Source organism: Sander lucioperca, chromosome 12 (genome assembly GCF_008315115.2).
Source record: "Sander lucioperca isolate FBNREF2018 chromosome 12, SLUC_FBN_1.2, whole genome shotgun sequence".
NCBI lineage: Eukaryota > Metazoa > Chordata > Actinopteri > Perciformes > Percidae > Sander > Sander lucioperca.
The window spans coordinates 3,345,308-3,372,504 of NC_050184.1; the positions used below are offsets into that span (position 1 = coordinate 3,345,308).

General features: G+C 40.0%; 1 protein-coding gene across 10 annotated transcripts in view; it reads left to right on the forward strand.

The window, feature by feature from the left end:
- plch2a (phospholipase C, eta 2a) overlaps positions 1–27,197 on the forward strand; it is a 226,374-nt gene that overhangs the window by 126,104 nt on the left and 73,073 nt on the right. For 2 of the 10 annotated variants that reach the window (XM_031311150.2, XM_031311157.2), the window contains exon 1: positions 11,122–12,170. The exons of 3 other annotated variants lie outside the window; for them this stretch is intronic. In XM_031311150.2, the coding sequence (XP_031167010.2) occupies positions 11,906–12,170 (265 nt within the window). In that variant the 5' untranslated portion in view covers positions 11,122–11,905. Of the gene's footprint in view, positions 1–5,739; positions 5,930–11,121; positions 12,171–27,197 lie in introns of those variants that run through there. 5 more of the 10 variants (XM_031311158.2, XM_031311160.2, XM_031311095.2 and 2 more) reach the window with 3 other exon arrangements.

Consider the following 27,197-nt stretch of genomic DNA (forward strand, 5'->3'; position numbering starts at 1 on the left):
ACAGTGTGTGCCCTATTCATGTAGGCTGAGTGCTTGGTAGCGGCCGCAGGTTCGAATCCAACCCCCGGCCCTTTGCTGCATGTCGTCCCCCTCTCTCTCCCCTGTCCTGTCAATTTAAAGCCATAAAAAAAACAAAAATAATCTTTAAAAAAACTCAACATTGACTGCATGACTTTCCTCACTAAAACAGTTAAAGATGATTTTTTTGGGGGGTTTATGGCCTTTAATTGATAGGATAGTTTGAAGACATGCAGCAAACGGCCGCGGGTCAGATTTGAACCAGCTAGAGGTCACCCCACACTGTTTGATTTTATTTAGTTATTCACTATTTATTACAGTAATATTGCTATTTCCTCAAATGTAAGAAACTATTCAGTGTATTACAGTAGTATTGATGAGTGATGACCCATGTTAATATGATGTGAAGTGCATAACTTTCTTGCTGTCTAGAGACACTCTAGGTTTGAACAACAGTATGGAAGCCATGGGGATTAGGTGCTTTGTTTGTGCCTGTGTGTGTGTGTGTGTGTGTGTGTGTGTGTGTGTGTGTGTGTGTGTGTGTGTGTGTGTGTGTGTGTGTGTGTGTACACTCAGCAGCAAAGGCATTTTCCAGATTGACAACAGGTTTTCAAAGAGAAACCATCCATGCATGAGCGTGTGCAGGTTATTGTGTGTTCGCGTGCACATTCGACGGTTTTAAGGGATTTTGCAGCAGCTAATCTTCTGTATCGACTCCACACCAACACACACTCACACACACACGCTGCGATGGTTGTCGAGCCCCTGCAGAGCTAATCAGCAGGCCTCAGCCTTCTCTGTGCCACTATGCCATCTGGCAGCTTCAGACACACCGGGGTCCTGCTCTTTCATCCAGCGGCACCAAGTCAGCTGAGCCAACAGACACAAATGGTTCCCAGTCCCAGTCCCACAGTACACATGTAGCTATGGAGGAACTACTTCTCCTTACATAGCATTCATTCATTGTTGCTTCTTGCTCAGAAATGCAGGACTTTCTCGCTGATTGTGAAATTGTCCTCATGATTGCTCATAAGACAATGTCATTTACAGTATTGCCATGTAGGAACGTATATATTACTGTAAATATTGGTCCTATGTTTACAAATCTAATATATGACCAAATATGAACACATAAAATGGAGTATATGTTGTATTTTCGTTTACACATATGGACAAAACAGTACCTTGATCAAATATCAGTTTTTGTTTTACATATTTAACAAACTGAACTAAACTATATGCCAATATAGAGCAGCAATATTTGTGTTGTTCATATATGATGTTTATAGGCACACATGTATTTCTACCTAATACATGTTGAATACACAGTGTGATAAGTTCAACACATAAATATGTATTTGACATGATTGTAATAGTTCATAATTTATTATGAAAAGATAGCTAGATAGATAGATAGATAGATAGATATACATAACTCAATAGGTAAGTGCATGTCATATATAGGTACGTTATATATGAGATTTTCTGTATAGGAAGATATAAGACTGTTTCTATTTGCTTGGCCATCTCTTTTCTCTCTCTTTCTCCTGTAAATGTATGGTAAATATGTTTTGTCTTCATTTCAATCTGGCAGAGAGGATACGAAGTGAAGGAGGAGGCAAGACAGAGCTTCTCTCTCCTTTCTTGTTAAAGTGTGGGCAGCAGAAGAAGTGTCCCCTTTTGTTTTTGTATAATGCACATTAGCTTTAAGAAGACCTAATCCACACTGAGGGAATGTGGGTGGAGTGTACACCCTAACACACACACACACACACACACACACACACACACACACACACACACACGCGCGCAAATGTGCTATGATTTTGAACCAATGAAACGGCTAATAAATTGTAGACATGTGAGTGTGATAATTTGGACATTCTAGAGTGTGAATGTGTGTTTGTATTATTATTTCTGGTGGAGGATGAATCCTGATGGCTTTGATCTCCTCTCAACATTTCTTCTATGTTATATTACTGTCATCACTTTCATACTTGGGAACTGAGATTTATTGCAAAACTGATTTAAAAATGAAACGGAAACACCTGCAAACCTTGTAAGACATATTTTACATTGCCATTATTGTGTCACATTATAAAATGGTGAATGGTGCACACTGTGCATGGACTTTAAACAGAAACTGACTGCTGAAACCTTTCATGCAACAAGCAGTAATAATGATTCATGCACAGGGGCATTATAAACTCTGCAGACAGAGCAAGTCTGGACTTAATATGTTCTGCGCCCATGCAGAGGTTGATGTAATATCCCGATCCTGTTATTTATAGCTGGCAAGAGGGAGCCGATCGCTCTCTTTCTCTCTCCCTCCCTCCTGCTCTCTCTCCCGCTCTCTCACCCACACACACACACACACACACACACACACACACACACAAAACAAACTTCTCTTTCTATACTTCTGTTTCTCTTTTTGCTCCGGGAACTTTTGAGACTGAGCATATTTGCTTTAGAGCTAAATTTCATCTGACTATTGGTGCATCATCTGGGCTGGCTTTCACCTTGAATTGGAATCTCAGTATGAAGTGAGGCTCTTGCCTGGTTCCACCCATCATAATTATCCCTCACAGCAACGGTCAAGGATGTGTCTGTGCTGTATCACTTTGGATTCAAAGACAGGGGGCTGTAACCCCTGCAGATTCATTATTTCTTCTACCTGCTGGTTTTGATACAGACTTTCCATCTACCAGGAGGGATTTAATAAGTTTTTTACCCTGCAGAATCCCAAATATCAGACCAAATGATGGAAGGAAAGCAGGTCATTGCAGAGGTATAAAGTGATGCATCATTAAGTAGATATTCCTGTATTCTCTTGTCCCTGTGGCTACTTAATAAAGATAGCAGTTCCATAATTTGCACGAAACAAACCATGTTATCATTGCCATTATGTTCTTATTTCTCTTGTCGCTCATTAGCCTTCCTGTTTTGGACCCCTGCTCAGGCATTTAAATAACTTGGATAACGCTAGTGAATAAACCAGTTCTTTGTCCTTGTGGGACATGCTGCTTTTGAATATTTATTTATTTATGACCAACCTCACTATAATGCTCTTAAGGTGCTTTCAGTCAGCGAGCGTTTGCACCTTAAAGCACCTTTAACCCTCCTGTTGTCCTTGGGTCAAATTTGACCCGTTTTTAAAGTTTCTGTAGCAGAAAAATAGGTTTCTTTCAACCAAATTGCCTCAAAAATAACATGGATGGTTCCATACAACGCTCTTTGCAAGTGAAATGAAGGATCGGATCATTACTTTCATTGAATTTTGGGGGTTTCATTCAATTTATAGGATTTGAAAATAAATTGAAATGGTTTCAAAACCGTTTCCTGACTAAACGTTGACATATACCTGTCTGGGATCCACTCCACATCCTCTTATTTTAGTCAGGATAATTCATAATTTGTGATTTTGTTTTTTTACTCCGAAATTAGGTGTGATTTAATATAAATGAGGTTTATTGACCATGAATTCCAGACATAAGTATAACACTAGTGGCAATAGGTTGGAATGAAGTTGGCTAAGAAGATGTAACACAGAATGGGGTGATAATTTATACTTTACAGAACAAACAGAAAGAGGACAACACAAGGGCTAAGGGCAGCATCTTATACAACAAACAGGTTTGGTGTTGTTGAAGCATTTCAGCACCATGGACAGAGCACTTCCAATCAGCCTAAAGCAGACGCTAACACACAGCAACAGGTTTCTTTCTGTAAGGGAATAGTAAGTAGGTGACAAAATCCTGAGCTGAGATCCCTGAACCCCTCAGGGAGCGTTTCAACAGTAATCAGACTGGGAGGTCACCAGTGTGTCCAATTGAATGGCCAAGAGCATATGCCCTCTCACTGATTGAATGATATCTTTATTTCAGACGATCTAAAAAAAAAACATTCAACATAACACTAAACCCATTCGGAAAAGGCTTTTCAAGTACCCCCATTCTTCACCATAAAGAAATCACAATCAATAAAATAAACCAAACAGACCTCTCTCCAAATAATGCAAAAATACCACTCTAATTCACGTCCTACTTTATCAAGCCAACAAGAAAAAAAGAATAAAAATAAATCACCATTAAAATCAGTGAGGTCTTCACTCTCCTTCCGCACTTCTATACTTTTCAAAAATCTTTTATACCTTCTTTTAAACATTATACTTACACTTTGTTTTATCGAACTGTTCAGAATATTCCACATAACCACCCCACAAATTTGAAATACACATATTTTTGAGTTTGGTCCGAGCATACTGCTGTTTCAAATTGAATCCCCACTTAAGTTATAAATGTGAACAGTTGTTGTATGTTTCCAGTTGATTGCATGATTGCAGAAGCAGTTATTACTTTCACAAACCAAACACAATGTAAGGGGACGTTTCTGTGGGTTAAATTAGCCACCTGGGCTTTGGCCTACTTTCCACTGGCCTATTTATACCTAATGGTCATACAGTCTTCTTTGCTGTGTGGGGTTATAACTTGGTATTTTGTCTTGAGGTCCAGTGGTCTTGTGGGTCACTGGTGAGGTCCACCATTTTAAATTGTGAGAAGCCTGACTGCTGTGTTGTGGACTAGCTAAAGGCAGGAGAGTGATTTGTGGTTGATGCCACAAATCACAAAAAAGAGAGTTTCAGTAGTCTAGGCGGGAAAATGTATTTAGGTAATTTGGCCGAGTGGAAGTATGTAAATAGAAAATAAAACTGGCCCTAAAATAGAACCCTGTGGTACACCATAGGCTATTTGAGTTGTACAGGAAGAGTAGTTGCATATGGTGACTGGACAGGTCATGTTAAAAAGGTAAGAATAGGGGTCTTATATTTTAAAATTACATTCTAAAACGAAAAACAAATTTGACCACTGACCTTTTCCTCTGCATTTCTCCACCAACATGTAATTCATGGCAGTGGAAAAGGCTTTGAACGAGCATTTAGACTATGTTTAGATATAGAATTCAAAGAGAATATATATTTGTACTGTTAACTGAGTGAATAAAATATGGCACATTCAAATAAATACAACAGTTTAATGATGATTTTTGACCTCATGACTTCAGTTTATCTGAAATCTTCTTGACAACAGCCCCGGGACATCAACATTACATTCATGCATTCATGCATTTATTTTTAAATATCAAATATGACAACATAACCCATGAGTCTTAAATTGCAGAACTGCTGTCAAGGTCTACTAGGAGATGTAGTTAATAAATGCCAACATGATGCAGGATGCAACATATTGTTCTTTGGTAAAATGTCAAGGATTTTCAGTTTTTCGCAAAGAATACTGAATAAATATATCTGATTTTATTATTTGGGTATATAGGTAGCCTATTATTTTAAGCATAAAGAGAGAAATTTCCCCACATCCGAATTCACTTTTGTATTTATATCCTAACAGGCGATTTTAACAGTATTTTATAGTAGTATTCAACTGTTTTGTCGCAGATGTCACATTTCCTATATTCCAAAGTGTGCCCGAATGCGACACGGATGCGTGCACGTGTGTGAGCTACCTGAATAATGAGATGCAGCGAAATGAGTCCTTGAAACTTTAACATATTTCCGACGTGTAGATATTTATGAACACGATATCAAGACTCCACTGTAACCGTTTTATTGTAATGCTTTTATTACAGTTATAGCAGCCTATGTTGTTATTGTAGCTTTGGCTTTTCAGTGTTTGTAATGAGAGTCCAGAGAGTTGAGTTGTTATGCCACAGATTGCGAGTTTCTACGACTCAGCTCATCTTTGGTATCTCAAAGACAAGTCGTCGAAAATTCATATTTATGTTACTTGGTCCAATTTACGAAAGCGACACAAACCCAACGTAGTGTTTAAAACCAGCGTTTCAAAATGTCGACCTGGCAACAATGTGAAAAAAGCCAAACCCCGGGGCCATGGTGAGTTAGCTAACTTTCTTTTTGGTGCTCTTTCTCTTTGATGTCCCTACTCATCGAATTAACGCTAGCTATGTCTCTTGATTCGTTGTGATCTGTATGTTGCTGCAAATGACCAGACTCCTTGAAGAATCCTGTCAGTTTTATGTTTCCTTGCTTATTTTCATATACGTCCGAGAGAAAATGACTTTAGGAAACTCAATTTGGGGACTGAAATGATGCTCCGAATAATTCGGCACTGAAATCATCCATCAAGCAGCATTTTGTCAATTGTAAACATTTGGCCGGCTCACGTTCCTCACTTAGTGCTAGGTCTCATTATAGAATATTGTGAATTAGCATACATGTTAACGAGCTATTAAATCTGATGAATGTGTAAGAGGCATACCGAATTTAAGAGAGCACCCCAAAAATTCAATTATTGCCTTCAGTACATGGCTACACAGCAGTGGTGACAAGCAAAGCAAATTGGTGTAATGAATGCATGGGGGCAGAGCAGAGGCTGGTTTGCTGACACAGACGGGGCCCACGCGTCACTAGTTTGGATCACTCCACGTAATTCTAGGTCAGACACTTAATTATAGATAACACAGTTGGAAGGTAATGCCGGATTTAATAGTTTTGCTGGCAACAACATCCTAAATTGGAAGTTCTTTAAGCTGCAGCAGTGGGCTGATCACGTTTGTGTGTGTGGTGATCTGAGACTATTTAAAGTTACAGGCAACTTTTAGGATCATTGATGTGGCAGGGTGAAATAAAAATGGGTGAGGCTATTTGCACCCCTGGTACAATTAGCAGTGTATGCTATTCGTACCCCGCCGGTGCATACAGCAATGTGTTCTATTAATACCCCGTCTGGTACAAATATCAATGTATGCTATTTGCACCCCTGTGCATTTACAGTACCTTGGCATATATTTACACACAGTTATCCATACTAATCATGTACTACACCTTTTTGGAATATTAGCGTTGCAGTGTCCAATATTTTGCACACAGAGAGACGCTAATACATACACTTGCGTGGGCCGCGATATTTTTTTTTTTACAGGGTGGTATGGGAAGATTCATGAATATTCATTAGGGAACTCATCACTGATTGGCTCGCCCTGACATTCTTAACCTAACCATAACCAATCCCACTCCTCTTGCCTAAACCTAACCAACCCAACCAGAGCAGGCAACAAGTACTAGCCATTCAGGGATGAGTCCCCTAATGAATATTCATGAGTCTTCCCCTACCACCCTGCAAAAAAAATTTTGCGTTCGCGGGCCCTGACTTGCGCAATGGCATGCAAATTATCCAATCCAATGAAAAAAACAAGATCACCTCAACAGGTAATCAAACTTCAGCCTCCCAGACCAAAGCTCAGAGTTCTAACCACTCACCTAGCAGTTCTTACAGAATGTTGTACAACTGTTTACCACTTGGTGTCTTCAAGCCTCGGTTGCTAGGTATACAAAAACAGGTACTAACTAACAAACTAACGGTTGTATGCTTTCACTGAAGACAGAAAGCGCAACTGTAGTATCCATTTTCCGCTAGAAATTCAATTGTTATAAACTTTAGAGACAAAACTTTCCTAATATGCCAGTTTCTGCAGTCATGGAAGATGAACGTCCGCCATGATTTCGGGGCACGCGAGCAACGTGTTTTTGTTGTTACGTCACAGGGTGTGAATAGCTCAGCTGTGTGGCCGAGGCTATTCGTACTGGGGGTGCAAATAGACACTCCGAATAAAAATAGAATAAGTAATTTTGCTGACCGATATTTGTATTACATGTGGTTATTGATGAATCTGTTTGCTCACATAGGCCAACCTGTGGTGTATGGAAGTCAGTGGCTGCCAATGTTAAAAGGAAATAATCATCTTATATTTGTCAATGCACCCACGTACTGCCTGAAAGTTCCGTTGACAAATAATTAGCCTAGATTTTGTATACTCCTAAGCATAACACTACCATAGGGAAAATTAAATTGGATGTGAAGTGGTCTTATTTCCATTTTCAAATTGGCAGGCAGAGTGTAACGTACACTTGAAAATGAAATTACAAAATGGACTTATCTTTTTGAATTATGTCCTGGTTTAAATTGATGAAATGGAAATAGCCTTTCTCATGATTATTTCCATAATGGTTCATTTCCCTAAGAATGAGCCTGGCCAGGAGTTATTGTAACATGTCATACCCCTCTCTCTCTCTCTCTTTCCCCACACTTGTCTGTATTTCAACTGTCGCTCTCCACCACCGGCAAATTGACCCTCCTCTTCAAATATATTAGGGCGGACACTGAATATAGTTGGAAAAAGGTAACATTTAAAGATGTTTCGTGTCGGCTTCAGCCTTCCCTGTCCAACAACGTTCATGTTTTACCAGCCTTCAGAAACTGAGAAATGTCCAGTGTTAGTGCTGCAGACTCTGTGTTTCACTCCATCTTGCATGAAGCTGGTTCAGGGGTTGGTCAGACTGCAGTCTCATTTCACAGAGATGATACAGTTTCTGTAGAGCAGAAATTCCACTGATTGTGATCGTGCATGTGGAGCCTACCCTGGTTTCTGCTGCTGCCTTGCTTTTAACTCTGGGCTTATCACTGACTAGCCTGGAAATCCAGACCCGAATCCAAAAGATTAAGGGACTGGCAATGAGTAATGAAAATGGCCCAACTTGAGGGGCGGCACCATGCATGCATTTGAAAATATCACTGAAAATAACACTACGACCAATGTTTACTGACTGATTCCGGACTTCGACGCAATTGGATAACACTACGACCAATGTTTACTGACTGATTCCGGACTTCGACGACGCAGCGCTGTCGTCATCTGTTTAGCACGCCTCTGGCCCGCCTATATCAGAATGTGATTGGTGCAGCTCGGCTCCAAGGGCATGTGTAATGAGCATCATTACTCATTGCCAGAGTGACTCGCTGAGCAAATTCAAATTGTGCTCTTGCGAGAACTCTGACCACATATCTTTCTTGATTTGGTTCCCTGAAACCACAGGTAGAGAAGAGTACTAGAACATTGTACTCAAGTAAGTTTTTTTAAGATTATTTTTTTGGGGCATTTTAGGCCTTTTATTATATAGAACAGCAGAATTGTTTTGAATTTTTTTTGAATGCCTTTATTGTCATTGTACTTTACAATACAGCGAAAGTAGGAGCGCTACTCCACTGGGTGCATACAATAAATAAATGTTTATCAAGTCCTGACGACTGTAGGAGTTTGTTGACTGATACAGATCTATCAGTAACAGCAACCAAACAAACTTAAGCACCAGCTCGGAGAGAAAAGAGCCGCTGCACTCACGTGCGCCGCCATCTTGTACATACCTTGTAATATATATTGAAGATGTGAAAGGGAGAGAGAGAGGGGGGAAGGACATGCAGCAAAAGACCACAGTTGAACCTGAGGCCGCTGCGACAAGGACTGAGCCTTTGTTCATGGGGCGCACAATGTACCAGGTGAGCTATCCAGGCGCCCCACTTAAAATACATTTTAAGCAGGGCTGCACATTATGAGGAAAATATGCGTACTCAGTTCTGCCTTTCTGTTGCTTTCAGTATTCTGCTAAAATACAACAGTTTGTTTGTTGAATTTAAAACAAATGAAAGGTACAGGGTCAGGGAGTTGTGATGATACCATGGTGAGCCATCTGTAGATTATCCCCATGTTCAGCCTATTAGCCGTCAGTCCTCTGAAGGCGTTACTTACAGTATGTAGTGTTTTGATTCTTTTGTTCATTACTGGTGTATGTGTCTGAATTCATCACTAAACTGGCATTTGCTTTCACATTTCAAAGAATAAAAAACAAGACTTAAAAAAAGCTAACAATTTGTTATTTAAAAAAAAAAAAACTACATCTCCCATATTATATATTAACAAAGCTGTCAGCACATGTACTCACTGTGCTGAATGCAACATACTGTTTTTCAGTATTACTTTTAAACTTTAAACTGTTTAGCTGTAATCTTTGCTGTCTAAAGACAAATTAACTAAATTATCCGGTTATGTTCCAAGGCTGGATTTTCAGGGCTTTTTATGTTGTATTATTGTCTGACTTTGTCAGCTCTGGAAGAGAAACTGTTCCATATTCAGGGCCTGGCACCTGGTTGTCAAGCAGAGATCCAGGTCCTGAGGCCTGACACTGTTTGGCACTGCTCGACGTGCTCAGTCAGCTTGAAACTTGACCTATTTCAGTCCACAGTTTTACATTTCTTTGGAGGTGGTGTTGTGATGGAGTTTTAGCAGCCAGAACAACTTTGGTGAACGTAATGAAGCTTTATGAAAACAGGCATGGTATAATGGTATTGACATTTGAGCACATAGCAAACTACTGAAAACTGCTCTCTTTGCTCAAGTATGTGTGGTTAAAGGATTTACATGCACACTGAGAGAATGAGCTATAGTTTTCAATCTCTACTGATGATGCAGAGCATCAGTAAGGCAGCCAGAGATCTAGAGTGAGTGCAAGTTAGGGTTAGGTATCGCTTGAGGTTTTTCTGATACCGGTGCTAAAACGGTGCCTGAAGAATGGCTTGTTTATTGCTAAGGCCATATGGTCAAATTTAAATGATTTATTAAAAATGTAATTACAATAACTTATTTCACCAGTCAAATGCTGTTGAACGACAAAAAGAAGAATCACTAGATGGCAGAAGGGTACTTTACAACAACATTGAATGCACCATGAGCTTATGAGGTGGAATTGAACGCACCATGAAGTCCCATCAAGGTTGTTTCTCCGACAACTCCGACTCCGGCAGTGTCCATGGTGTCTCAAAGCGCATCTAGTCTCCTCTGTGTCTTTAGCTGCAGACTGTTGTACGTCCCGGTGTTGGAATCCTTTTGAGTGAAATACAGCCACTTTTTAGCTGTCAGCATTTTAACGGGGTTTAAGCCAGCTACTAGCTAACGGTAGGCTAATGTTACATGCTGCCAAGTGTAATGTTAACTAGCGTCACGTGCAGTGATGCTAGTGATTACCTGTTACGTTCGTTTTGGAGCACCAGATGGCAGCACAGGCAATTAAGTGGCACTGAAATCTGCGTTGTCATTCGGTTTGGTAGATGCCGGTCGTTTTCGGTACCCAACCCTAGTGCAGGGTGATTGATAAAAGGAATGTCTCACGTGGAGCTCGGCTGCACAGTTGTGGCAATATTAGAGTCAGTTTGTCCGGAACCCTCAGAGGAAACACCTTGTGACATCCAACTGACTCTTCAATCAGCCCTGGAACATAAAAGAAGCTACATCTTTATTATGCCTTTATCATGTCCTATCTTTGTCCCTCTCGGTCTTTATCTGTGAGTCATTGCATTTCACTCCACACATTTAGCAAATCTCCTAGACCAGGATTACTGCCTCCTAGGGATTTAGGATTTCTGTCAGCCCAACACATGTTGCACAGTTACCGTTTGAGTGTTGTGCTTCCATGTCTTTCCTGCTTTCCATCGACGCAGCCACGTTCTCTCTTTCGTAAGAAGCCAGCCGTTTTCAGCACTACTGATGAATGCTGGCTGAGGGAAGAAATAAAGAAACGATGGCACACCATGAAGACAAATTGTAGCTTTGAAAACATACCGCTGCATCTTTATGGTCCTTGAGATGGAAGAATATTGAAGAGCTGGCGGTGCAATAAGCAGGTTTACTGGGGCAATAACATTACAAGGTTATTGACCAACTGTTGATACCATTCAGTGACTGAGAGGAATTCTTCTGTTGGCTTTTTTTTTCTGCGGATTTTGCTTTGAGGAAAGGAAACTTCCAGCAAGGGATGCTATTGGTGATACTATATGTGAGTTTTTTTAAGAGTTAGAACAACAAAGGTTATAGAACATTACCCAAAAAGAACATTTACTCAAAAGTACTTGAGGTAGATGTCTATTTTGTATCCCTTATTTACCCAAAGCTACATTTTTTTTCCCTTAGTGGGAAGGTCCCCTTGTTTTTTTAGGCAGAAACTTGTAATCTCGGGTATGAAATGAACACATCCAAGAGGAGCGGCTTTTTCCCCATCGGCCCAGTGTCTTCAGCCCTGATGTGTTCCACTGCCACGGCCGCTACCGGAGACAAGCCCGGACCTCCAGCTAAAGGGGCTTTCTCCTCAGAGGGGGACATGGACAAACAGAAGGAAGTGGCTCAGTGTAAGAGCCAGCAGCAGGCCTCTGTGTCCCATGTAGTGGACGAGTTCTTCTGGATAGGCAGCAGCATTGTGGCATTCTCCAAGTGGAGGCTCGGCTACGTGGGTAAGCTTTGTCAGATACACTGAGTAGAGCTACATTGGTTGGATATCAGAAATATCAGCCTTGTGTGGATGTCAAAGAAATAATGAGACGAACAGTATTATCGTCTCCAAACCAACACGTCTTTGCAGTAACGATACACACCAAGTCCGGGATGCATTTTTACACTTCTTTGTGGTCTGCTTTGTTGTCATTTTGTGCTACTGGTCAGCAATGGAGACTTAGTTTACCTGATGGCAGTGTGTTTGAGATGAGACAATAATGTTTGTATTTGTTTGCAGGGACATGTAATCTTTGTTGTTTATAAGTGAAATGATCTGTCATTCACCTTTATCTGACTGTAGTCTCGCATTGCCAGACATATCTCCACAGCGCTGTGGAGTAAGGTCTGGCTACAACACAGATGCATTCTGGAATAGAAAAAACAAACACAAAAACTCTGGGTTGTTTGCATTTCTTCAGACTAATCACAATGGTCTTAGGCGGCGCTAAGCTCCGGACGCAGCAATGTGGCTCTGCAAAATAGTTTACAGGAAGGAACTTGTTTTGGTGGAATGAATAGATGGATAGATGGATAGATAGTACAGTGTTACAGCAGCAAAATATCAGTCACACAGCACAGAATATACATGAAATACTAGGATACAATATACATGAAATAATAGGATACAATACAAGAACAAATATTTAAATATTTAAAATATATACAAGTTGGGAATACAAAATGTACAACTGCTTAACTAGTAATGATAAAGATGTAGATAAACCTATTGTGCAAGTTGCACTTAGTGCAGATGTGATGTCTAAGAGTCTTATCTAGCACCCAGTGATGAGGTGTTAAAAAGTTGTATTGCCTGTGGTAGGAATGATTTCTTAACATTTACACCCCTGGATACATGGTTAAACCTCATTAGCTCTTACCAGTGCATCTCCGTGTCTACTACTATCTACAATCATTTCCCGAAAGAACCAACAGGCCTGCCTTGTTGCACAATCCAAATTTTCAGCGTACAGCTTGCTAGCTCGAAGATTGTTGTTTACCGTATTGAAAGGATTTTGAGAATGGCAACACAGAGAGGACTGGCAAGGCCTGACATCAGATCATTCACTAAATAAAATATGAACTAGAGAGGTTGAGAAACCAATTCTTCTGCCCTGATATAAACAGACACCGATTTCTATTGGTCAAATGGTCATTTCTGACAGTGAAAGTTAAAAGAATCAACACAAACCCCAAACTGTTTTCCATCTCACAAAGTTACGTCTTTAGTATGCAAGAAGCAACAGAATCAAACACATTGAACTACCTGCTTAGTTTTTTATAAACATCTGTTGCATGTAACTTCAGTTTTAGAAAAAAAAACGAATGAGACCGAATCGCTTGGTATCTTGATTGTATCCATAACATTAACCCTCTTTATGACAATTGTACTTTATGGTGGAATTTGCCAATTTGTCATAAGGTGACTGAAAACTGTAAAAAACAACAACGTTCAGAGTTCATTGCCTTGTTAAAGGACATCTGAACCTGATGAGGACAGTTTGTGCGTGCGTGCATGTTTGTGTATGTGTGTGTAACATATGGCCTACAGACAATCCCTCTGGGCTTAACCTGGTGCCCTGACCGTAGCTTGCTTGGCCCATAATGTGACGGTGGCAGCAGGACAGCTGCCAGGTTGACACCCACTCATCTTACCTGACCCTTAGCCCCGGCTGTGTTTTGGTGAAAGACTGCTTTGTACTAGGGCTGCAGCTATCGATTATTTTAGTAATCGAGTATTCTACCGATTATTCCATCGATTAATCAAGTAATCGGATTAGAAATTCTTTTGTTTTATTGAAAAGCAATAATATAAAATAGATTGGTTTCATTTTCGGAAAAAGCTACATTTTATTGTCTACATTGCTTGCAATATCATCTCTCAAAAAACTAAACATATTAAGTGTATTTAAGTGCCATATTACATTGTTTTTAAAGAAAACATTTTCTGAAATGCAATAACAACCTTAAACTAAGGCATACATTCAACATACATAAACATTACCTTAAGTTGTGCAACTTAACTTAAGTTTCAACCTGAGACTGATCTGTATATAGGCCTATATGTAAATATTTGTTATACTCAACCTATATTTGATTACAGTGCTACACAGCTCTGTTACACTTATGCCAGTAGATCGTTGATCAGCTGTTTCTCCGTGAAGAGAGAGAGTGAGAGAAAGTGGTGCGCAACAATCAGCTGTTTTTCCGAAGGGATAGTCAACTAGTCGGCTCTTTAGATCCAATCGTGGTCACCGCTACGTATTTTCTTGTCTTTGTTCTTGGTGGTTGTTGTGTTTGGTGTAGTTTCATCGTCCATACGACTCTGTGATTTACTTTTGTCGTGTCCGCTTCGTGGAATGGATGATTAAGTTAGACCTGATGTTTTCTGATCAGAGATTTCTGATTTGAGATGCTGAAGCATTGACGTCGTGCTATTATTGTGGTAAGCTAGTTTGATTTTGCAGTAGACACGCTGTCCAGAGTTTTCGTTTTAATTACCTTTGAACTGATTCCAAACTTTGGACACTTTCTGTTGTTTCCTCCAGCCTTTCTCTTCTCTTAGCCCCTCACTATTTACTCTCTCTTTCTTTATTTTGTAAACTGCGCCGTCAGTTTCATGGCACGTGTCACCAGCAGCGTCAGTCCGGTGTGCGACAGTAATAATCATCCGTGCGGAAACGCCGTGAGCGATACAACGTTGGTAACATTGATTAAACAAAGCTTCGAGGCAAATAGTTTGGCATCGAGGTTTTTTAGAATTTGAATTATTCGAGTTATCGAGGAATCGTTTCAGTCCTACTTTGTACCTTACTGTCAGCTGTTTGTCTGCTTCCAGCTTCAACCCCATTAACCAACCACTGCAGCTGTGGCCTCCAGCAGGACTGCTAATGCCTGTTCAGTACTGGAGTGTTGATGTAGGTCGTGCCATTACACGGCAACCATGTCCTCCCAGGACGTTGGTCAGGAGATGGAGAGGCCCGACTCTTACTACTGTTGACTATACTTGGTGTGGTTGAACGGTTACATTTCCTCACAAACATTTTGAAAGTGCCGTTTGAATGTCAGATGTGAAGGCAGCATTTCCAAATTAAGTTTGTCTTCCAAATTATTTCAAAAAGTACAAATAGGTCAAAACACGTAAGTATAGTGACAATTCTAATTCTTCAAAAGTCTAGTGTAACATCTTTATTGTGAGACCACAGCATTTTGGGTTGTGGCACCCTTTATCAGGGTTATTGCCCATGCACCTTGGAAGTAGGTGAAGTTGCCAGAAATAACTACTCTGCAGAATACTGAGTACAAGTATTCAGTTTCCCCAAGTTCAGGACAGGGATATTATTACTCAGATTATCTAGTCACCGTAATCTAAAACAATTCAAAAATGTACATTTTTATGTGTCTTCCTAATTGCATGCGTATGTTTTTCTAAAGCTTAGGTGGAGAAACAGGCCAAATTATCTCCAGAAACAAGCACTTTTGTTTAGCAGTTATCTCTTGATCAGGCTTCTTGTGTGCTCTCATTAACCGAGCTTGCAGATGGGATCGGAGCTTGTTTTCAGCCATCGGAACATCCAGTTAACATTCAGCGTTCCTCCACAATGGGCGGCTTCTCCGCATCCACACACACTTTAAATCTGATGTTGTAACCACGGCAACGAGCCCAGACCCCCACTAGTTAAGAGTGTAGTGTCTTTCTGTGTGTCTCGTGCTCCACTTTTGTCTCTCCCTCCCCATCTCTTCAAAGTGCTGCACATGTCTATGCTGCAGTTGTGGTCTGTCAGAAACAGTGTGTAAGCAGCATCTGATTGCTTTTTTATTTTCCTCTCTCTATCTTTGTACCCGTCTACTATTTCTACTGCTTACCTTCCTCATAGCTTAGTGTGCTTTTCTCTTTTTTTGTTTGAAATCAAGACAAGTCCATCCTTTTTATGTAGCGTTGGGGCTGCACAATTGTGGCCAAAATGATTTATTTTTGATCAATATTGAGATCACGATCATTTATCACGATGATTCATTGGTTTTTGGGACAAAATATTTGCTTCTTCTGCTTTCACTTCCATTTTGTGCTACATTCCTGTCCACATCTTTGCATAAAAATAATTAGGTAGGCTGGGCCCGAATATTCAGCTATTTAGATATTCTTCCGTTGGGTAGGTGTTCGGTTTTTCATTTTAGGAATTGGATATTCTCACCCCCCAATACTGTAGAATAACAGGGTCCTTAGAAATATATGACTTTAATTAAACCGAAAGACGCGTGTGGCAGCACAGTATTTCAAGTCTTTACTGCATTATGCTGTTATTTACGGTCACGTTTCTAACCTCTTCTCTTTCTCTCACACAGACACACTCACACACACACACATTAAAACAATTTATGTTTACATAGAAAATATTCTGTACAAGGACACAAATACTAAATGTGTTGTAAATTCATGGAGCTGTGACATTTTCACAATACAAAACATAATAGGCCTACTCAGTTCTTAGAGATATAAGAAGCAGCATCTCCGCCATGTAGAGCAACTGCCAATGATAGGGACACCACAGTACTTTGCAAGCCGTTTAGCCTCCTTTTGTTCAGCCATCTCAAGTTGTTGAAGCCCTCTTAGACACGACCGAGCTGCAAGTGTGTCCTAGGCTGCCGAATAAGAGAACAAGTAGCCTGCAACCTATAACCAGCTCTAAGATGGCACTTAGGAGTGGTTTGTCTTTAATGACCTTGGTCATAAAATCAAAGGTGCAAACGGTTTGATGTGTCCTTTTACCATGAGGTCCACTATTCTGTCATGATGTGCTATGTAGATTCCTTTGTAAGCATAACAAGCCATTCAAAATGTGTGACGTTGTTTCAGTGATCTGTTCTGTGGTGTGACACAAACAAAGAGGAGCCTGAGTGGCAAGAAACCACATAGAAATAGAGTGCCCAAGTGGAGTGTACCACCTCTTCAGGCCTAAGCACCAACTGTGTGTCCCAAACTATTGGGCTGTTGGTTAAATGATTACACCGGCCTTTATTATCCAGGCTTAATCAGCCTTCCATAGGCTATGACTAACCTTTCCAATGATCCAAATGCATTTCTTCCAGCACTTAGCCTACTGCTAAATGGACGCTGGTCTTTGCTTTTTGTTTGTGTGTAGAATCTCCGAGTTATTGTTTCATGGCTTGCGTTGACATTTAATATTTGAAATATTATCTTTTGCAGTTAAGCGTATCATGCAGCAGTGGATATTTATTTAATATATTTGAAATATTTTTAGTTGCTCTACCCAATTTTATTGGTTGGTTGATTGACCTGCACTGTAAAAGTGGGCTACAGTGTTCGACCGCTAAAGAAAAATTCGTCCACCGAGAGTCTATAAGCTTTACTTCCTTTGTGGGTTAAACCCATGGACCATGCTACTTCTGTGTTAGTCCTCCCTTGGTAAAGTGCAGTAGGTATTTCAAAGATTTAGTTGACTTCCCAAGGGGTTTCCCCACACACAGCCTTCTACATCACAAGAGCAAACACTTTGTCCTTTTAGTCGACTGGCAGGGGAGTTTGAGCAGAACGTGGCCTCGTTCCCTGCCTCATCATCCGTGAGTAAATTGTGTTCAAGGCAACCACAAACCGGAGTGTGTTCCATGTTGAATCAAGTCTCTTTGGTTGCAGTTGCAGTTTTATTCATCTCGCTGTTCTAGTGAAATCAAACGTGTGTGAAACATGGAAAAAGGGCAATGCTGCTTTGTTCTAAACTTATCTCCACGTAGTCAAAGAATCCGATATCCTGACTGTTTCCTTTTTAATGTCAGTAGAGATGGTGGGTTGACAGTGGAGCTCTCTGGCTCCATGTTGAACTCTGGACATAGACCGCAATGGAAGCAGATGTAAATGTTGGCCAGGAGACTGTTTTGTGTGTGTGCAGCTTATATTTGACAGGAGGAGAAGGATGACATACGTTTTCAGCAGTGTGCCATCCTGACCAGAGAGCCTGCAGTGTCTGGAAGTTCTCATTCCAACCAAATTTGACAGCAGCTCATTTCATGGATAACTGCCTACTGTCTGGCTGAAGGAGTGCTGATCCAAAACTCTGCCGCTGGGCATCAGGCGCTGCAATCAGCCAGCTGCTACAGAAATAACTCTTGCACTTAAAATCAACAAAAAGCTGGTCCCCTGTTGCATCTATGTTGCGACCAAGAGTTCAAGCTGTAAAATCATTAAGGTTTAATTGGTTATGGATGATGTACCTTTACCCACATTGAAACCAATCTTAAATAGCATTGATTATTGGTTTGTTCAGGTCTTTTGTGTAATGGCTCATGTACAAATTCACTGAATGATTTTACAAAGCATATTTAATTTACAGTTATGGATGTTATCGGAATTGGCGCTACAATATTAATCGCAGGACATTGTATCTAGCCTATTCAGGGCCGGCTACGTGTAGGACTGGGTAACATTTGAAATGTTTCAATACTTGTACGGTTAGTAATTTTAGAATATAAACATATTATTTAAATATAGTAATGCACACCTGAAGTAGCATTCTATTGCACATGGTTTAGCATGTGTTTGTGCAATGACTGTTTGTGTTTCCAGACACAGATCTTACCCAATTTTGGTTGAATGTCGGCACACAGTTCAGTACAGCCCAATTTGGTACTTTTTGTTCGCTGTCTCTGCAACTTGGAAACATAGCACTCCCAAACGATGAATCTAAACAACATCTTATACTCTTCCAACTCTTAAATTTAATACTTAATTTGTGTTCACCATACCCACAGCACTAGCATGATTTAGCTCACAGACAACACTGCCGAACCTTTCCAGGTGGACATTGCATTTTTGGAATTTACTGTAGGTTTCAGCATGTGATAATACAGAGACAAGACCTAATTAGAGTGTATTAGGTCAGAGGTTTTCAAACTGTAAGGCTTTTAGGTAGTCTTTTTAGGGCGCTGCGGGAGAATTGCAGAGGAGGCAGGGAGAGACGTGAGGCAAAGACACTGTGTGAGGTGAAAGGGGCAGGTGCATGCAGGTATTCTGAAAAGACAGGAAGTAAGTTATTTTAATTTGACCATTCACCAACACTGTCAGCAGTTGGAGCTGCAGTAGTGGCTGTGACACGCTGCTAATGGAAGCTATTAAGTTACTTTAAAACCCTTAACCCTTGCACCTGTCCATTAGACCCAAATTATACAAATAATGAAATCACCTTTCATAACTCTGCAGATGACACCCATATTGACTTTGTTGTGCTGCCAATTCTACATCAGGAACGTGTGTGGTTTTCCCAAGCCGTTAGTCCATCAGACAAGTACTTCTAATAATAATAATAATAATAATACATTTATTTATAAAGCGCTTTCAAATCAAAGTGCTGCACAGAGCATAGAAAATACAGTTTAAAAACATTACTAATGACTAAAATAAATACACACTCGGACTCTCACAAAAACATACAAAGAAATTAGGCCTCATACACAAACCTCAACAGAACAAGCCTGCCTGATGTCCATGGGTAAACTGTTCCACAATGTCGGTGCACGAAAAGCAAAGGCCCGTTCACCAATTGTCTTCTTTTTAACCCTTGGGACACTCAGAAGACCCGTCCCCTGAGAACGCAGGGTTCGAGCAGGCATATAAGGGTTCCCTAGGTCGTTAAGATACAACGGTGCGCTGCCATTTAATATTTTATAGGTTAGCAGCAACACCTTAAAGTCTGCTCCTGGCATGAACCGGGAGCCAATGGAGAGAGGATAACACTGGTGTAATATGTCCATATCTGGAGGCTCCAGTCAGAACACGAGCTGCAGCATTCTGAACCAACTGCAGACTCCGAAGACTTTTCTTTGGCAGACCCGACAGAAGGACATTACAATAATCTAGTCTGGATGACACAAAGGCATGAATGAGGACCTCAGAGTCCTTAAATGACAGTATTGATCTGATCTTGGAGATGTTTCTAAGATGGAAAAAAGCAACTCTGGTCACCTCCTCTGAAGACACAGACTCAAAAAGCCAGTCAGAAATCATGGCTTAATCACAGACTTGGAGCTAAATGTTAATAGCCACAATCTGCACTGGCCTCCAGTGTGTCATAAAGTAGAGTTTAAAGTACTGCTGCGTTTCTTTCAATCTCTCAACGGTTTAGGACCAGAATCCATCTTGTACGGTCTAATGAATCCTCTTTAGCGCTCTGCTAACTCTTCCTAGAGTTCAAACTATGGAGAAGCAGATTGTATTTACATACTCAACAAAGATGGAACAATCATGAGTAGATATATACGCAAGAATCGCCCCAACTTTGACTACCCTTTTAAATTCACCTTTACTGCCTTTGACTGAACCTTTACCACTCATCATTATCTACTATGCACCTGCATCTTTACTTTTTTTATGTGCTAATTTATCAGTTTATATGTGTATGTAAAATGCTGTAGACTGTGTTCCCTTTTTGTTTTCAACGCACATGTAAAGCACTTGTATTGCCTTTGGAATTTCCCTTGCCTTTACTTTTCCAGTGGTTGTGTAGTCGTTGAATATGATGCCTTTTACACAATGTTTGTCTTTACTAAGATGAGCCTATTATGGCCAAAATGATGGCTTGAACGTACATAATGCTACACACAGAGCACACTGTAAGAAAGCAGTGTTGTGTTGCCATATATTAGCCTACCATTTGACCTGGCGGTGGTGTGGTTGAGTTGTGCACTTTGCTGATATGGTCCTGAGCAGGATTTCGATCGCAGAGGTTAGGAGAACAGAACTGATCTACATTAACAATCCCCCGGGGATGGGCTTTCCCACAGCCAGGCCAAATCAATGCGCAATAAGAGCAATCCGTCACTGCTGGTTTACTTACTCACACAGCAGTTATTGGGGATGTTGCATTCAGGTCAAAATGAGATCCAGGTTTAAACTCATTGTTGTCACTCATCGTTTGAAACTGACAAGGTTCCATCGTTGGTGTTTTCTGTGAACTGTCTTTGTTGATAATCCGCCTCATCAAAAACATGAATTCCTTTGGTATTGATACACTGGACTCTTAATTTAGGGTAGGGATTTCTGACACAACTTCACCTGCCTCCTAGGTGCATGGAGAAAGAAAAAAGTCTGAAGAGGTCAAAAGACTTGTAGAATAAAGCGGAAGGGTCTGGCAATAAAGTTGTTCTTTTATACTGCTGGTATTGCTGGAGTTTTGACCTACATGGAATCTTATTTTAGTAACACAAAAAAATCAGGGCACATCAAAAACACAAACAGTGCTGTTATTTAAATCAGATCTGGTTACCTCTGTCACCCCTAAATTCCACCAGGCGCGTCTGTGCTACATTCCGAGAAATAGCCGCCACTCGAGACAATGCTTGTTATTCCACTGCCCGCGATGCAGCGCGTCCCATAAGCTTGCGAGAAGCGGCTCTCCGCTCCGCTAAAAATACGCTTCAGGTCTATTTTTGACGCGAGCCGCGGGGTGTTTAACAGGGAGTGGAAGGGCTCGAGTCGGGCAGGCAAAACGCTCCGCTTCGGACTCTCCCGGCGTGGTATGACACATGGAACACAACGTAACAAAACCGGACTGCAGCGCATCCGCGCCTGGTGAAATTTCGGGTTCAGTGTCAGCAGTCACTAGACCCCAGTTAATCAGGACATCAGCTCCATCTTGCCCCATCCGTTTTTTTCTGTCTTGATGAATTCAACATAAGTCCATTACTACAACAACAGAGTCAGGTCAAACTCACCACTCTGCTGCTCTCACTTTCTCTTTTTAACACAAATACTGTTATCATTCACTAATATTCACTATTGTTTTCCTGCATAGTGATATATCGACTCAATATCATTATTGCGATATCACGTTGCAAAATATATCGAAAGTATGCTATATTTTGTTTATATTGTGGATCGCTGCGTCCCGTCCGTTGGCTGTGTGGCTTAGTTGTGTTCGATTTAGAGCCCGCTTGAAATGCTATAAAGATCATCATTTCATTGGCCAGTTACCGTGCCGCTTGCACATGTTGGTACACGTCAGTGCATGGGTCCACTACGTGACAAACCCTATGTAACGTACCACATGTGTGCATATTTCAACAGAGTGACAGTGTGAGTGAAGAAATAGAGACAACAAAATGGTATGAATCAGAAAAGCGAAAGAAAAGTTGTGTCCTGTTCTCTTTCTTTATTTATTCTATACTGTCCAACCAGTAAAACATGTCCTGTTCTGTAGACATGGTCCTTATTTATTTATTCATGTTGGACCAGTCCAATATGACTGTCAGTTGAAATACACCTTGAGTTGTAAGAAAACTTGTTTTGTTTGTTATGAATCTATTTTGATGCGTTTTCCCATAACTTTTGTAATTGTACATATGTTTAAAAATATCGAAATTAATATCTATATCGCAATATTCATAATCTATCGCAATATCACATTTTGTCAATATCGTGCAACACTACTGCATAGGTTTATGTCATGGGAAGATATAAGTCTGTCAACTGTCAGACATTCTGTGCCAATGTTAGCTGTCCTTTCAACATACTATATCGGTGCATTAAAATGTCTGTTTTTTGCAAATTGTACTGGGTTAACCACAAATAGCCATTCCTCTGTGATTATGTGTAGATGTTTATACCATAAACAGTTTCTCAATCGACTCAACAGAAACGAGTAGCACTGTTAGTAGTAGTATTAGTTGTACCCTGGCCTTAATGTTTCCTTATTTGAATACCAGCTTTTATTTGTAACTTTCCAGTGAGTCCTATCTCAAGGCTGAGTTGTGTAAAGCAGCAGACATGTTGAATTTCATGTGTGTCAGTGATCTGCTAACCTTATTTAAAAATGTGAGCGTGCTGAGTTGGCCTAATTCCCTGCATGTTGCGGGGAAATAGTTTGATAGGATGTGACAGACACTTGATAATTGATATTATGGCCACATAGGGTGTAACCGCAGCCCAGGGGCACGTGGCTGTCCACACCATTAGCTTCCTGTGGAGGAACTGTCAAATTCTCCCCCAAAATAATGGCAAGGACACACTGAGGCTTGGCTGTATTTTCAGTGGCACCATTCCCTATTTTGGCATATGCCCATTGTTCTCTACAGTAGGTCTTGTTTGTTTATAATAACAATCATTATTGAATTATAAATGTATAGTTAATTCAACTTTAGTTAATTGTTATTTTACTGTTACTGTTTCCTGTAACGCATGATTATAATGTTTACTAGCGGTGTGCAAAAAAATCGATTCACATTCGAATCATGATTCAAGCTCTACCGATTCAAAATCGATTCATACAATTCCAAAAATCGATTTTTTTTTTAAATTATGTCTACTGCAATCACATGGGAAAAGTAACTTAATTTACATACTGTGAATACTTTTTTTTAATGAGAGAATCGTTTTTGAATCGAAAATTGATTTTGAATTGAATCTTGAGCCTGAAAATCGATATTGAATCATGACATTTTCTGAATCATGCACCCCTAATGCTTACTAATTGTAAACCACCAAAGCTGTTTTACAAAGTATTTATTAACCTTAAAAAGGTATTATAATCATCAGTTGCAACTTTATAGGAGCTATCCAAATCATGTTTAACGGTTTACAAATCATTTGCAACAATAATTTGTTAAAATCACCAATTACAGCATTACTAATAATTAGTAAACATTATTGTCATTTAATTTTTTGTTAACAGTAAAATAAGTATAAACTTAAGTTGAATTAAAGGTGCTCTAAGCGATGTCATGCGTTTTTTAGGCTACAACATTTTTTGTCACATACAGCAAACATCTCCTCACTATCTGCTAGCTGCCTGTCCCCTGAACACACTGTAAAAAACATCTCCTCACTGTCTGCCAGCTGCCTGTCCCCTGAACACACTGTAAAAAAACATCTCCTCACTATCTGCTAGCTGCCTGTCCCCTGAACACACTGTAAAAAACATCTCCTCACTATCTGCTAGCTGCCTGTCCCCTGAACACACTGTAAAAAACATCTCCTCACTATCTGCTAGCTGCCTGTCCCCTGAACACACTGTAAAAAACATCTCCTCACTATCTGCTAGCTGCCTGTCCCCTGAACACACTGTAAAAAACATCTCCTCACTATCTGCCTGTCCCCTGAACACACTGTAAAAAAACATCTCCTCACTATCTGCCTGTCCCCTGAACACACTGTAAAAAAACATCTCACTATCTGCTAGCTGCTTGTCCCCTGAACACACTGTAAAAAAACATCTCCTCACTATCTGCCAACATCGCTTAGAGCACCTTTAACTATCAATTTACCATTTATTAGTAATGGTTATAATTAGGGCTGCAGCTATCGATTATTTTAGTAATCAAGTATTCTACCGATTATTCCATCGATTAATCAAGTAATCGGATGAGAAATACTTTAGTTTTATTGAAGAGCAATAATATACAATAGTTTGGTTTCATTTTCGGAAAAAAGCAACATTTATTTTTTTCTTACGATATCTCTCAAAAAACTAAACATTAAGTGCATTTAAGTGCCATATTACATTGTTTTTAAAGAAAACATTTTCTGAAATGCAATAACCTCAAACTAAGGCATACATTCAACATACATAAACATTACCTTAAAGATGAACTGAACTGAAAGAATAAACGTTGATAACGTGTTGGTTATGACAAATAAAAATAAATTACACTAAAAATTGTAATTAAAAAAATCAATATAGCTTTTTTTTAAGCAACACAAAAATTACGTTTGTTAGTATTAGAACGCTGACAATTTCGATGACGTCACTGGCATGGTAGGACCTGCGAAGGTATATAGGCTACAGTGCAGCATATTAAATACACATGAAAATGAGTAATTTTAATGGCATGGGTTACACATTTGAGCCTGTGAGGGACAAGCCTGTAGTGTCTGACTACCACCACATGGAGGACAATCTGTTTCAGGCTCCACCTTCGGATCATTTGGGGGGAAGTGACTGGTGTGTGTGTGTGGGCGCTGCCGTACACTGCAACTGAATCCATCTGTTGCAGAGAGGTCAACCTGGACCATTTACCTGTCATGCACTCTCATGTATTGTATCCAAGCACATTATGCATTTTAGGGAATAGAGACTGCTTATATATTTGTTTTTTTATTTAGAGGAAATAGAAAAGGTGCTGTGCGTTTTAGAAAATCGAGGCAGATAAATGGAAAATGTGATTGGACGAATTCATCCAATGGGATCGCTTGTTAAGTTAGCTGCACGCAAAATGTTAAAACCAAAATAAATAAAGTAAAAAAAAAAAAAAGTTTGCTGCACGTAGGAGAGTCACCCCAGGTTGACGGATGCACGGAGGATTCACGAGTTTTGCCGTTTACTTTAGGCTAGTGCAGAGTTGGCAGATTTTTTCCTTGTGGTCGTTGATGGATATTGCACAAATGGATACTGCACAGATACCTCTTATTATGGAACTAGCAGCTTTTTCTGTGAGTTGAACTCCCTCTGCATCAACAATGTGCCCTGAGACATCAGCTAGCTTCAGGGTGAGTAGAAAGGGACATTGGATTCTGTTTACAGACCCGCTGTGGTTTAGTTAGCAGCTAGAAACGCATTGTTATTGATCTGTGATATCATCGGAGTCATGGTTTATATATACAGTCTATGGTCGGAGCGCTAGCTTGTGGAGTTTGACATAAGTGCTTGGATCGTTTGGTATCTAGCTTGGTTTTGTGACTCAATTTCAATGAGTGCCCAGTGTGTCAGTCTCAGTTTTGTTGAACGTTATAAAGCCTACACGTCAGGCTTTATTTGTGCGTGTAAGTGAAAATGTACGTGTTTTGTGTATGTCACAACAACGTTACATCCAGCCCTTTGCCTAGTAGACTTGCGAGTATGCTGGATAACAGCTAAACATACCTCTCTGTCCTCTGCCTGATGTGAGCGTTTCAGCGCCCTGTCTCTGCGGCAGATAGCATCGGTGTTAGTGTCTTTCCGTTGGTCTATCGGTCTGCCCTGTACTGTAGCCTGAAAAATCGATCATTGACGGAATGGCCTCAGGTTTCAGTCTGTTGGACTTAACCCTCACCAGTGACCCTGTTGAATCAAAATTACAGCTCTCTAAATAGTCTGTCGCTAATAAATGCTCGTTACAGACTCGAAATCTAGGGGCTGTCGGAGGGCTAGCCAGTTTTAAGGCAGCTAGCCATGAGTTGAGGACTGGTTTCCTTGTCAAAGGTAGCCTGTGGAAATGTATCATAACCCCAGCTGCCTTAGCCCTATACAATTCATTACTGCAGCCAGGGGCAATACAGTATGACCCCCCCTAGACCTGTTGGTTTCCGTTTCCTCAGCCATGTCCGTTAGCCTCAGACTGTTTACATTCCATGGCTGCTTACCATGCCAGTGACGTAGCCGATTGTGGAATTCCAACATGGCGGCGCCCGTGTAACAACAACACTTTCAATGTACCATTTTATCCCTTTTAACAAATTCAGCCATTTTAATCATTGTACAAATGACAAGAAATAAAATACATCTGTTATATCACCTTTACTCAAATTCCAGTTCAGTTCATTAAGTTGTGCAACTTAACTTTCAGAACCACAACTTTCAACCTGAGACTGATCTGTATATAGGCCTATATGTAAATATTAGTTATACTCAACCTATTTTCAATTATATATTTGATTATATTAAAATGATTCATATATATATATATATATATATGAATCATTTTAATATAATCAAATATATAATTATATATATATATAATTATATATTTGATTATATTAAAATGATTCATATATATATATATATATATATATGAATCATTTTAATATAATCAAATATATAATTATATATATATATATATATATATAATTATGCCAGTAGATCGTTGATCAGCTGTTTCTCTGTGAAGAGAGAGAGTGAGAGAAAGTGGTGCGCAACAATCAGCTGTTTTTCCGAAGGGATAGTCAACTAGTCGGCTCTTTAGATCCAATCGTGGTCACCGCTACGTATTTTCTTGTCTTTGTTCTT